Source organism: Hippocampus guttulatus, chromosome 5 (assembly GCF_054856545.1).
Source record: "Hippocampus guttulatus isolate MCC_2025c chromosome 5, RoL_Hgut_1.0, whole genome shotgun sequence".
In the NCBI taxonomy this organism is placed as follows: Eukaryota; Metazoa; Chordata; class Actinopteri; order Syngnathiformes; family Syngnathidae; genus Hippocampus; species Hippocampus guttulatus.
Window position 1 is genome coordinate 8,892,148 of NC_141265.1, and position 12,456 is coordinate 8,904,603.

General features: G+C 42.4%; 1 protein-coding gene across 15 annotated transcripts in view; it reads left to right on the forward strand.

The window, feature by feature from the left end:
- Nucleotides 1–12,456, forward strand: part of rimbp2b (RIMS binding protein 2b) — an 88,288-nt gene that overhangs the window by 72,809 nt on the left and 3,023 nt on the right. For 6 of the 15 annotated variants that reach the window (XM_086111529.1, XM_086111534.1, XM_086111533.1 and 3 more), the window contains 10 exons: nt 1,067–1,813; nt 2,758–2,866; nt 3,354–3,479; nt 6,259–6,440; nt 6,823–6,991; nt 7,111–7,173; nt 7,654–7,757; nt 9,880–9,963; nt 10,457–10,528; nt 11,363–11,497. In XM_086111529.1, coding sequence (XP_085967655.1) covers nt 1,067–1,813; nt 2,758–2,866; nt 3,354–3,479; nt 6,259–6,440; nt 6,823–6,991; nt 7,111–7,173; nt 7,654–7,757; nt 9,880–9,963; nt 10,457–10,528; nt 11,363–11,497 — 1,791 coding nt within the window. Of the gene's footprint in view, nt 1–1,066; nt 1,814–2,757; nt 2,867–3,353; nt 3,480–6,258; nt 6,441–6,822; nt 6,992–7,110; nt 7,174–7,653; nt 7,758–9,879; nt 9,964–10,456; nt 10,529–11,362; nt 11,498–12,236; nt 12,282–12,456 lie in introns of all 15 variants that reach the window. The other 9 variants (XM_086111530.1, XM_086111543.1, XM_086111538.1 and 6 more) reach the window with 8 other exon arrangements.

The following is a 12,456-nucleotide window of genomic DNA, read 5'->3' on the forward strand; positions in this document are numbered from 1 at the left end:
AGGTAGAAAAGTGAAATGAAAGCCATTTCCCATTTACAGTACACATAGACTCAACACATTAGGATTAGAATGACTAGCTGTCTGTTTCAACACAGGTGGAATTGATGTGTACCGTATTTTCTGCACTAAAAGGCCCACCTAAAAGCCTTCCATTTTCTTAAAAGCTCACAGCGCACCTTAAAATCCGATGCGCCTTGTGTGTGGACATTACGGTAATATTTCGACCCCCAAAATGGCTCCTTGCTCGAGACATGCTGACCATGCAGGGTTCAAACTCAAGGCGATCGGTTCCGCAGTTGAACACGGAAATAGAGCAGCGGCGAGAGAGTTCAACGTTAACGAGTCAATGTCGTAACTTGCTGTTCGTTAAGTGAAATGTGTTGCCGCTTTATGAAATAACTTTTATTGACATCTGATCGTTCTGTTGGCGTTTCCTTGAGCGTAGCTCCATCTAGTGGATGCATTGTAGATTGCGTCTTATAATGCGGTGCGCCCATTGTATGAAAAAAAAAGACAAAATAGGCCATTCATTGAAGGTGCGCCTCATAATCCAGTGCACCTTTCAGTGTGGAAAATACACTACCTTGCAAGTGTAAATGGTGACAATGTTGAGTGGTCCTCCTACGTCCTCAGCTTCTTGTTGGTTTATGGCTAATTTATTGGAGCTGATTTCTTTCTTCTCAACCCCTCACAAGTAAACCCACCAACATTCTTTTGCTTTGAGTATTTCACACTTTTCATGAGCAAAGTCCCTTTTTTTTAAACCCACGCTTACCTCTATGTCCACATTATTTGTCAGCTGTCACTGCATCATTCCACAGATTCCTGTTCAGAGCATGCCATTTCCTCTTTTCATGGAATGAGACTGCATGAGTTGCTTTATTGCCACAAATAACTAATTATGTCTTTATTTTGTCTTCCCCCCATTTATTCTATTCACATGTTGTGTTGTTTCCTGCCTGTGTTAAAAACCTTCAAACACGTGTCAACTTCCCCTTCCAAAACACTAAACCTTTTGAACTGACTCGTTGAACTGTGAAAACGTGTGGAACTTTGCCTCGTGGAGGCGTATTACAAGCGGCAAGACCTTGCTGAGGAAAGAGACTGCTGGGACCTCCAGAGGGAGGTCGTAAAGCAAAAATCCCTGCGTAGCAAGCGTCTCCACAGCATCCCGGAAGTGGAGGAAGAGACAGACGCAGTGGACAACATGGGCCAGCGCCTGTGCTTCGAGGAAGGCAGACGGCCGGGAACCCCACGCGCTGCACGGAGGACGTACAGCCATGACGGTTACAAGCACAACCGTGTCTCCTCCGGCAAGAGCCTTCGCCATTTGCAGCGCCAACGCTCCTCGCCTCGCTTCGCCGACATCCGCTACTACTACAATGCAGAGGACCGTATGCTGGGTTGGCCTAACCGCCAGAACACCAAGAGTCCCGACAGTGGTTTGGACTGCGGTAGTGAGGAAGAAGGATCGCTGGGCAGGGGTCATCGAGGGTACTATACCCACGGAGCTCCCATGCGCATCATCCACTGTGAAGGGCCGGTAGAAAGGCGGGCGCTAGCCATGGGCCGTAAGAGAACTTTGACACGCCAGTGCAGTGTAGAAGAGGAGTTTGCTGACATTCCAATGACCTCTGCAAAGTCCGTCCACACTGGTGACTTTAAAAACCGAGAACAATTTGGGCCACGGAACTACCCGCGGCATGGGGCCCAGCGTGAGGCAAGGCCGATCGAGCTGGACAGAGTCTATTACAGTCCTCACAGGGATGCTAGGGCCCAGTCTTTGTCCAGGCTCCACTGGGACCAGTCGCTGGTGTGTGATTCACACTTTCTGCTGTACTTTACAATCAGCAAGCTGCAGCAATTTTTATTTTCTGAATGTTGTGTGTTTTTCGTCATGATTATTCCCTTTCTCATCATTTGATGGTTTCGTTGTTTGATCGCATTTCATAGTTGGTCTGATTTTATGTTATATTGTGTAAGTTACTTTGCTTGTTCTCTGACTGACAGGTATTTGGGTTTTTTTTTTAAATATACAGCCAAGCTTTTATTTACCTAAAGGCCATTTTAACAAGTTTTGAGTTGTCATGTCTTGATAGCTAACGTTCCCGTTTAAAGGACAGCAGTTGCTAAGCTGCTTCACTATGCAAAGCGCGGTTAGTTTATGCCATCTGTCTGCTGGCTGCATGAGTCATATTTCATGACTTGTTGAACATGACCCTTGTGCGCAGGGCTTCACTGCAGAATCACACACACACACACACATGGCAAGTTCCTAGTTGCTAATTATGTCAGTCTACCTTAACTCTTTAACTTGTTTGGGCAAAAAAAAAAAAGTATCCTATTTTGTTATGATGCACTTTGGTGATTGTCACGCTTACCATCCTCAAGACAAAACAAACCTTCCCTTATTTTCTGCAACACCAATTTGTTTCTTGTCATGGAGCTGACATGCACAGAACAAAACAAACCAAACAAATGGTCTTTAGTTGAACATGTGGCCCTACTAACCCCAATCCATGGTGCTATGTTGGGGGTTGATTTCATTTACTTGTGTCTTTATGGTTTGTTTTTTTTGCTATAATTTAGCCTTCCTAAGGACAAATGGACTCAATCATTTGCTCTTATGGCTTTTTAATTGTCTTGACAGACTTGTGGGATTTTTATTTGTTTGTTTTCGTGTCAAATGACAACTTTTACCCCACGATTTAATAATTTGCTTATTGTTCTAACTGTTTGTCTTTTCTTATTCTAAAGCTCATTGGAAACTCGCCGTCTCACGGAAATGCCAACCGTCTGGACCATACGGGGCGGAAGCCGGTTCACATCGGCAGCCCCCCCCAGCGACGGCCCATCCCGTCCATTGGTTAGTGAGGTCACCAAATGAGGAGGCATCCCAAAACCACCTAGAGGGCCACTGATGTCTGTTGCGATCAATACCATGTGTCTCCCTTCCCCATGTGAGCCGAGCTGTACATCACTTCCATAGCGCATAAACATCACGTGGCCCCCTTATGTCGGGTGTCTGCATACTCTGTAGATACGGTACATCGTCATGAGCTGGACTGGCCAAATGTTCATGTGCAGTTGTGCGGGAAAGTTACCCCCCTAAGCTGTGTTAACAGTCACTCAACATGTTTACAAGTCGCCCTTGCAACAGTGCAAGCATTGCTGTTTTACATGACTCAAAAGTGAGTCCCCACAGCCTTGTGTTTTTCCACTTCCCCAAACCCTTCCTTCACCTTCTTCTTCATCCATCTCTCCCGGCATGATTGAATGGGCCGTGCGACGGAGCAGAGTGCGCGCGTATGGAGAATCTCTGACCATGATGCTGTGATTGGTGTCTTCTGTAGAGATCACCATGGACAGTAACAGTGAGGGAAGTGAGGGGAACCTCTCACCTGTCAAGGAGGATGTTTACTATGGGAGTGTAGCTGGGCGAAGATTATGGCCATCTATATCCTCAGAGGATCAATATGGTATGTGGCGCAGCTTCTCACCAAGAGTTCAGTTATCCGACTAACTTAGCATAACTAACATAAGTGAATGGACAGGGAAAAAGATTGGCCATTTCACGATGCAAGAAGCCTGAACCCTCCAACTCTGCCTGATCACCTTGCATTGCAATACCCCTTGAGCACCAGTTTGCTTCAGTTTGATACATTCATTTTTTTTTCTCTCTTTTAAGCATACCAGATTCATATTGCACCACAATTCGTCGAGAATTCAAGTTTAGTTGAGGAATGGATTCAAAGCCAGAGCCGTCATGAAGCACTGTAACGCGTTAGATTCTTTTTGTAATCCATTAGTGGGTTACGCCATGAAAGGCTATGATCAAGACACACTGCCAAGCTGAACTGAACTACTGCTACGGCTTACTGTAAAAAAATGGCATCAGCCCACCTTGTTTAATTTTTTTAAACCATTCCTCTAATCCTCTTTTCTGGACCAGGTTCCACTTTTTACTTGCTGGTCAAGTTTCTTCACGATCAAGGAAATAGAAATAAAAGTCAAGGCCCAAAGTGCTGATGTCATAATGCGTTTGTTCATGATACACTCATAATTTGAGTCATTTGCAGTCAAGCAAGTGTAACACTATGTGAGACTATGAACAGTAAAATGCTTGATAAACTGCCCTTGTGTGAGGTGTACATGGCACTCTCGTGTGGTGTCATCCATGACTATGTTCAAAATGTGTGTTGGACAAAGTCCTATTTTTCTTGACATTTTAGCTCAAATTCGGGATCATACCGCCTTAGGGCCATCGGACTTTCGTGGTTCGACTGTATTTAGAATGAAACGGTCCCAAATCCCTGACCGGTATTTGAAGAATCTGTCGCAAACTCATAAATTCTTGTGCATCATAGTTGTTAACATCAATGAATAATTTTTTCCATCATCCAAAACACTTTTCATAAGTTTGAACCATTTGTCAGACCGATTGTTCAGGCTGACCATTGAAACATATGACATGATAATTCACAAGAAGCATGAAGAACTGGTACCGGGTTCATCCCTTTTCCCCCCTCACTGGCCTCATCGAGAACTTCTCGGGTATCTCATGTCTGTGTCGGTCGTCAGTCATGCAGGTCGTGATAATCCATAAAGGTTGAATCAAGGCAAACTGGACTATTGTTTGTTAGAGACGCTTCACCTTTCATCCAAAAGCCTTCTTTGGGTCTACTGTTTAGGTGTGGAGTCCCTAAGCTTTTATGCCTCTATTTATTAGTCTTTTCCCTGGCGGTGGTAAATAATACGGTGTTTTTGCACCGTATGGTGAATGAAACAAATTTCCTTCATACCAAACAATTGTTCTCTGACAAACCCGCCACGTATGCATACCTGTCAACTTTTTGGAGCGCCAACCTGTATAAACTACCAAAAAAATCCTTATAAAGAGCAAAAAGTCCTTATAACACACCAAAGCATTTTATATGTCAAAATAACCCACGAAATTTTCAATGATATTTATTGTAGATCTTCATAATACAATGTCTGGTTAATGTCTAATCATCATTCTACTTAGTGGCATTACCGTGTTCAGAGTTGTATTCCTGCGTTACTTTTTTCACCAACTCCAAATGATTTGGAGTTGGTGAAAAAAAACCCCGGAAATGTTCAGAATCCGTATGATTTGTGCGATACGGCCATATACGTAAGATTCACCACAAAATCCGTATGAACTATGGCTAAACCGTATGAGTTGACAGGTATGCGTATGGGACCATCACATTCCACGTCCTGTTTCAATCTTCAGGCTTGGGCGTCATGACTCGTTTTCTCTTGGCGTGGGCCCCGTTTGTAGACGCATTGTTTGTCAGAGCCTTCCCAATGCATGTCTGTAGTGGGGATTTTCTCTGCTCTGTCCTTGGGGGTTCTGATAACCCCTTGGCTTTCAATCCAGTAGGTGACGGGAGTCAAAGAGAAGCTACTGATCTGTGTGTGTCGGTTTTCTGGATACCTCAACATTGAGGTCTGCGTTTTTCTCGGCCCAAATGGCAAGGTGTCCTCTTTGATGTCTTCCCATCTCTTCTTTCTGACCACAGAGTTGAAGTGTTCAGTAAACAAAATCTACTTTAATCTGCCATCAGCATGCTTGCACCCGTGGCTGGGTTAAGTTCCTCTGAAGGAGTCCGGTGCTTTTCTTTCCACTTTTTCCACATATATATTGGCCACAATTCAAACAGGAACATTCCAGTTGCCTTGATTCGGCCTTTAATGTGTTTTCTGTGTCTGGAATGGGTGTCTGCTGCCCTTTTTTGCTTCCGGGTGTTTTCACACATGGAACACAAGCATGATATTTGGATGTAGGAATGCAACGTCCTCATTATATCCAACTCAAGGAAGGCATGCTTTTGACTTGCCCTTGGTGAGATAAGGCAGTGAAACAGCAATGAGCAAGCGTGCTTTGCTTCCCGTTTGGTCCTCATATCATCAGATTATTGGTTTTTCCCCTTCACCGAAAAGCTGATAAGCTTGTGATTCCGTATCCTGTGATATCACGCCCACATCCAAGCACACGTGTGAGGAAAGAGTCAAGTTTGCAGCGTCAAATACATCCTACTCGTTTGTAATTCTCAAATTTGGATTGAATTGAATCAAATGATTTCATTGGGATTTGGCTCTTTCGGTACACATGCATGTCATGTCCTCCCCTGTCAGCTCTAACAAACAGACATCTTCTGCTCTCATTGCCACTGCAGCCTGTGTGGCTGTTTTAGGCTGATAGTAGCAGCAGAGGCCTCCTCTCTGTTTCAGACAGCTACGGCGGACGCAGGCACGGGCAGGGACGCCGCCCGCTGGATTACTTTGAAGAATCGGAACCGGATGAGCTGACGCGTGTCTTTGTGGCCCTGTTTGACTACGACCCGCTGTCCATGTCTCCCAACCCTGATGCTGCTGACGAGGAACTTCCTTTCAAGGAGGGCCAGGTCATCAAGGTAAAGGCTTGGCCTGGAGATGCAACTGAAGTCCACACATTGTCCAGGATAAGATCTCGCACTTTGTTCGTTTGCCCTATGGGTGTGTTGCTGACAAATGCCGAACAACAACAGTCAGGCCCAGAAGTATATATAACGGTTTTCTGCTGAAGTCTAATCCCTCCTTCCTTCTCCTAAATATAACCAGTGTTTTACAACTTGTTTAGGCATCCATAAAGATGTCTCTTGATTTTATATTATGATAATAATAATATACAGTACATGCCACAATTCCAAAGTATTCCTGATGTCTTTTGAAGTGGATTTTTTTTTTTTTGCGATCCTTCACTTCAATCGTCTTTCTTGCTCACCCGTTGCCCTTGTTTTCATCTTTTCCATTCAGGTGTTTGGAAATAAAGACACAGATGGCTTCTATAGGGCGGAAATCCGAGACAGAGTGGGTTTGATTCCTTGCAACATGGTCTCTGAAATCCAAACGGAGGACGGTAACATGATGGGCCAGCTCCTCAAACAGGGCTTTCTGCCACTCAACACTCCTGTGGACAAGTTAGGTGAGCAAACGTCCACTGACACCATGCTGTTGTCTCTTGTTTGATTCTCTGGAATTGACCCTTCTCCTTTATTTTTCTCCAATTTTCCCATTTTTTTGATTTTCTTCATTCCTGTGAAGTAAACTGTGATCGTTTCAAAGATGGACGCGCAATAAATCGCAGGTCCAGAAAGTCCAAGCGAGGTCTGTGTCCTGTCCTCTGCTTCCTGCTCGATCTTCTTATTGTTGACTATTTGCTTCCTTTTAAAGCTACCTGAAGCAGAGCTCAAGTTGTTGACATCAGTTTACACTTCTCAAATTTAGAATAAATACAGTATATTCTTTAGGAAATAATGTAAAGTGAATCATCAGTGACGGTTCTGTGAAGTTATGGTTTCCACAACAAGGGTTCACGTCTCTGTTAGAACATTTCTATGCCTGACCTCCACTTTTTTCCACACTTAAGATCTACACTATGATCCATTTTTTGTTCTTATGTGGTTCCAGTACATGCTAGACATCCTGCAATATCACTACTACTACTACTACTAATAATAATGATCATAAGAATAAAAATAAGCTTGAAAGTCAAACCATCACAAATGATAGCATTATTAATTTATTTCCTGACTTTGAGATCCTATAGTGAAAATATGTATGTATTACGCTGTTCTTGGTTCACAGAGAGAAACAGACGGAGTGGCCGTCAGCATCCGATGACAACCCGAAGAATGGTGGCACTGTATGACTATGACCCGAGAGAGAGTTCCCCAAACATTGATATTGAGGTACTGTCCTCCTACATAATAGTCATCTTTGCAGAATTCTCCCAAAAAATAATAAGAAAAATAAAAATGTTTTTAAAAATACATGGAATGAGCACTTAACATAAATGTGCGGAAAAAAAACAATTAGACTAAAGTGTATACTGCAGACGTGGTTCTCCTCATGAATAATGCTCCATTTATATTTTACAAGTTGCGTTTTTAGTGACACCGTTTGAAACATCATGTTAATTTTGATGTGTCAACTTGGGGATAACCTTCGAATTTCAGCTCTTACTGTCACGGACGTGATGGTGGAGGCCCCCGAAAATCAGGCAAGAGGGAGGAACGTGAACGTGACAAACTGTATTAACGAAACACTGACAAAACCAAATCCAAAACAAGCACAGTCCTGAAAACAACAAGAATTCAAAGTAACAACAAAACCCATGGCATAAGCAAAACATTGTCACGCAGCGTGGTGGTGGTGGACCCCAAAAAGCAGGCACGAGAGAGGAGCAGGTTGTACTTGATGAATTTTATTAAAACAGAGAAAACTAAATCCAAAACAAACCAAGTCCAAAGTGTCAAACAAAACACATGACTGAAGATAAAACTTAACAATGACCAAAAACTGACTGAAACAAGCATGACAGTAGCATACAAACAGCCACAAACAAACATGACAGTAGCCAACAGCAACAAACAAAGTCCAAAGTATCAAACAAAACACATAACGGAAGAGAAAACATAACAATGACCAAAACATGACTGAAGCATGACAGCAGCAAAGAGCACCTATGACCTGACCATGAGTGTTCGGGCGGGAGTCCTTTTATAGAAGTAATTACCTAATGACCAACAGGTGTGCAGGCACTGCAGTACCTGCACACCTGTTGTGCCACCTGTTGGTCCCAAACCGAATCATGACAAACATATGATATGAGAAACACAAACCAACAGAGGCCGTGACAGCAACAAAAACAGTAACAATGACCCGACACCGAGTGGTCGGGACAGGAGTCCTTTTAACAGAAAATCTACGAATGATATGATAACCAACAGGTGTGCCGCTGTAGGAGGAGCCCTACAGAGCCACCTGTTGATCCCAAACAAATCAACCGTGACACTTACAAGCTTATTGGTGGATACTTTTGAGTGAAATTTAGGGGCAATCAGAAAAGGGGATCACCGAGCAGCAGACAAAGCCAAAGGTGATATGTTGCGAAATAAGGAAGTTATACTGTGTTGCTCTAATCTGAACATGTTATTGGACTGGATTTCCAAGAAGCGATATCACACAAAAACATTTCCCTAAAAAGCCATTTGTTCCAACCAAGGTTATTATAGTGAAGGAAAGTTAATGAAAACACAGGAAAAAAAAGTTAGCAAATTAAAAAGGAAAATGCTTTTCAAAAAATGACATGACATTGTTCATTTGTAAAACTAACTTTAACTAAATTAGACCAAAAATGCCCTTTGTTTTCATCTTTGTCAAATAATGTCATACATGAGCTTTCAGGGTTGATTTGAAATCTATTCATTTCGGTATTGCTGTACGTCTGTATAGAAGAGGGACACTCAAACAGTCGTTTGAGAATTGTAGTTTACCCTATTTCATTACACAGTACTCAGTGCACCTTTTTTTTAATCGGCACCTGAAAAACACTCCACACACACACACACACACGTACACGCATAATTAATATATATGAACATATTTTTAAATGTAAAAAAAATAGAATTGAGGGCTTTTCACATTCTTTTGCCTCTTTTATTTTGAAGTTAAAATATGGCAAGGTTATGAACAAGTCACGGCTCAGGTAAAACAACTATTTGGGAAGACAAAATGATGCTGTCTTGTCGGTCCATCTGGGAAAGTGCTGCAAATAACACTTTCAATAATGGATATTGACATACAACAAACTGGCAACAAACATCAAACTGCCTCGTCTGCTCGGCTTGATGTTGCGTACAATTCTCCAAGAGGTACCAGTTGGTGCTTCTGGTTTATACTGTCTCCACTACGGTATCAGCCTGAAGCTGGGGCAAGATGGATTTGTGAAATGACATACCTGTAATCTCACAAGTCAGTCTGCCTTTAGAAAGGTCCGGGTAAAACTTGTCGCAAATTGTTTCTTTCCAGCCCTTGGTTTTTACTTACTCTCACCTTTCTATTGGCACTCCCATCCCACCGACACAGTGTGAGGGCCACAGACTAGATGACGAGGTGAGTGAGGGTGAGGAGGATGCGTTGCTGTATGCTCTGTGTGTGTTTTCCTTCCTTAAGTGTTGGCGTCCAAAGGAGATGCTGGCGTTCACAGCTCTTGAGTCCAGGGCGGTCACTCAAACAAAAGCGCTCCACAATGCCTGAGCTAGCGTCTCCCCTCCTCACTGTGGTCTTTGTGTCAACTTGTCTGCGCCATGCTGTACATACACCGCATACTGTACGACAACCGTTTGGATTGTTTGTTCTACCTCGAGGATGCCACAGAAGAGATGTGCCCGGTGTGCCGCCACCCTCTCTTCAATAGTCCCAACATACGTTCTCAGTTACTCCAGTCCAATTGACACTGCTGTCCATTAATGTGATGCTTCACATTAATTTGGAGGACGCAATTCACACACTTCCCAGTTCCCACCAAATAGATGTGATGTTTGAAGTCTGTCATGACGCAAGGATATCAATAGGCTTCATGTGTTCTGCTTTTTCATTCGGACAGGCTGAATTGACTTTCTGTGCTGGGGACGTCATCACAGTTTTTGGGGAAATTGATGAAGATGGATTTTATTATGTAAGTAACTTTTTTTTCCCATTTCAAACATTTCTTTTTCATTTGTATTAACAATAAATTCTTAGTTTCACATCAAACCACATTTGGTCTGAGAAATAGAATCCTGTACACATTCTAAAGTTTTTTTGTGTGTAGATAAAATTTCGACACACAAATTTATACTATTAATGATAGAATTGAGTGGATGCTGTGGAAAGCGGATGCTTTCTCATTGACAAACCTCGGTACAGTTCCACCTCCCACCCTGTCATTACCTAAATGTATGTTGCTCTCCGACCTAATAGCTGTTTTACTTCATGCCAAGCTCTCTGGCGCCCTCCACTGGGAGAATCACGCGCACCTTGAAATTCCGTAAATGAAAAGCCATTGATACGTTTCTTATGTAGTGTTAATATGTATTTTAAGATACATCTAATAGTATGCTCTTTATCCTCATAATGCAGGACATTTCAGCACACTAGTAGGACGCGCTCATAGAACGACTGTCCGTCGACTGACATTATTATTATTTTTTTGCCACTGTGAAACCCCTGACGTTATACAGTAATCCTTTAGCGTCACAACAACCAGTGCACCTTTTGACACACTAAGGCAGCAAAGTATGGAAATGTCTGCATGGGAGATTGGTGTTGTGACATTTACTTGATATCTTTGAGAAGAAGGTAACTAGTGACACATGCCTTTACTACGAGGGGCCTAGTAGTTACGATTGTGCAGCACGGTAGTAGGCAGGTTAAATAGGACAAAACCTGTTACTAGTCATGGGGGGGGGGGGGTCATTTCAAGTACACAAATGAAAATAAGTGTTACCATCCTTGTATTCCTTTACCTTAGGGTGAGCTCAACGGACACAACGGTCTTGTTCCTTCCAACTTTCTAGAAGAAGTGCCTGATGATGTCGAGGTTTTTCTCACGGACTCACCTTCACGATACCCCCAGGACACTCCCTCACGGATAAAGACCAAAAGGGTACATGCTCCTTTGCAGTACTAGGCCTGTCATTATGTTTATTCTTCTGCTTCCGTTTCTTTTTTCCTCTTTAGTTTTGTGTGTTTCTCATTGGTCAAAGTGCAAGGACATTTTGGCTGATGGTGTAAATAGATGTGTACGATCAATGAGAATAAAAATTTTTAAGACTAATACTTGGCAGAACAATTTTTATGTTTATGGCGGAAGCTCTACAATGTGTAAAACTATACATTAACATACTGTATATACATATAGGATTTATAAAGCATTTTCGATGAAAGTAAAACCTTTGTAATTGTTCTGTTATGTCTCAAAAGCAGCAGTTCAACACCATTTGTGTTTGAGCGGATTCTTTCCAATCAGTTTTCTGTACGAAGAGATGATCACGTAGTGTGTAGTCCAGCATGATTCAAAAGTTCACATGCATGAATTTCTCAATATTTTGACAAAAGAAACAAACGAGCAAACAAAAAAACATTCACTTTTGTAAATTCTTTGAATTGGGATCGGGGAGCTTGGTTTCTTGTAATGTAGCCCCCGTTACTCTTGGAAGCATTTTTTTAAAATGTGATGTTATTTTTTTGTTTAACAAATACAGTATGCAATGATTTCTAAAACAGGTGCAGTGACATATTTTTCAGTCTTCTAATTTGACTTTTTTTTTTGTGCCAACTATTGAAATTCCATCACCATCTGTATATATTTGTGATTTCTTTTCTTCACCTGCTTGGCAAAACAGAAGAAGAGTGTTCATTTCACACCTTAAAGGCTGTGTTTCCATCACGTAAGTGAGCAACTGAGGATACCAAGATTAAGTTCCCCCTCGTCTAATGCAGATGACATGGGTACCTTTAGTTTGTGGTATGCAACATGTAGACCTTATTCCTCTTTCCTCTTTAATGCTGTAGCACTTTTAGGCAGCGTGACGGTTGTTCCCGGGTTGGCCAAAACTCTCAACA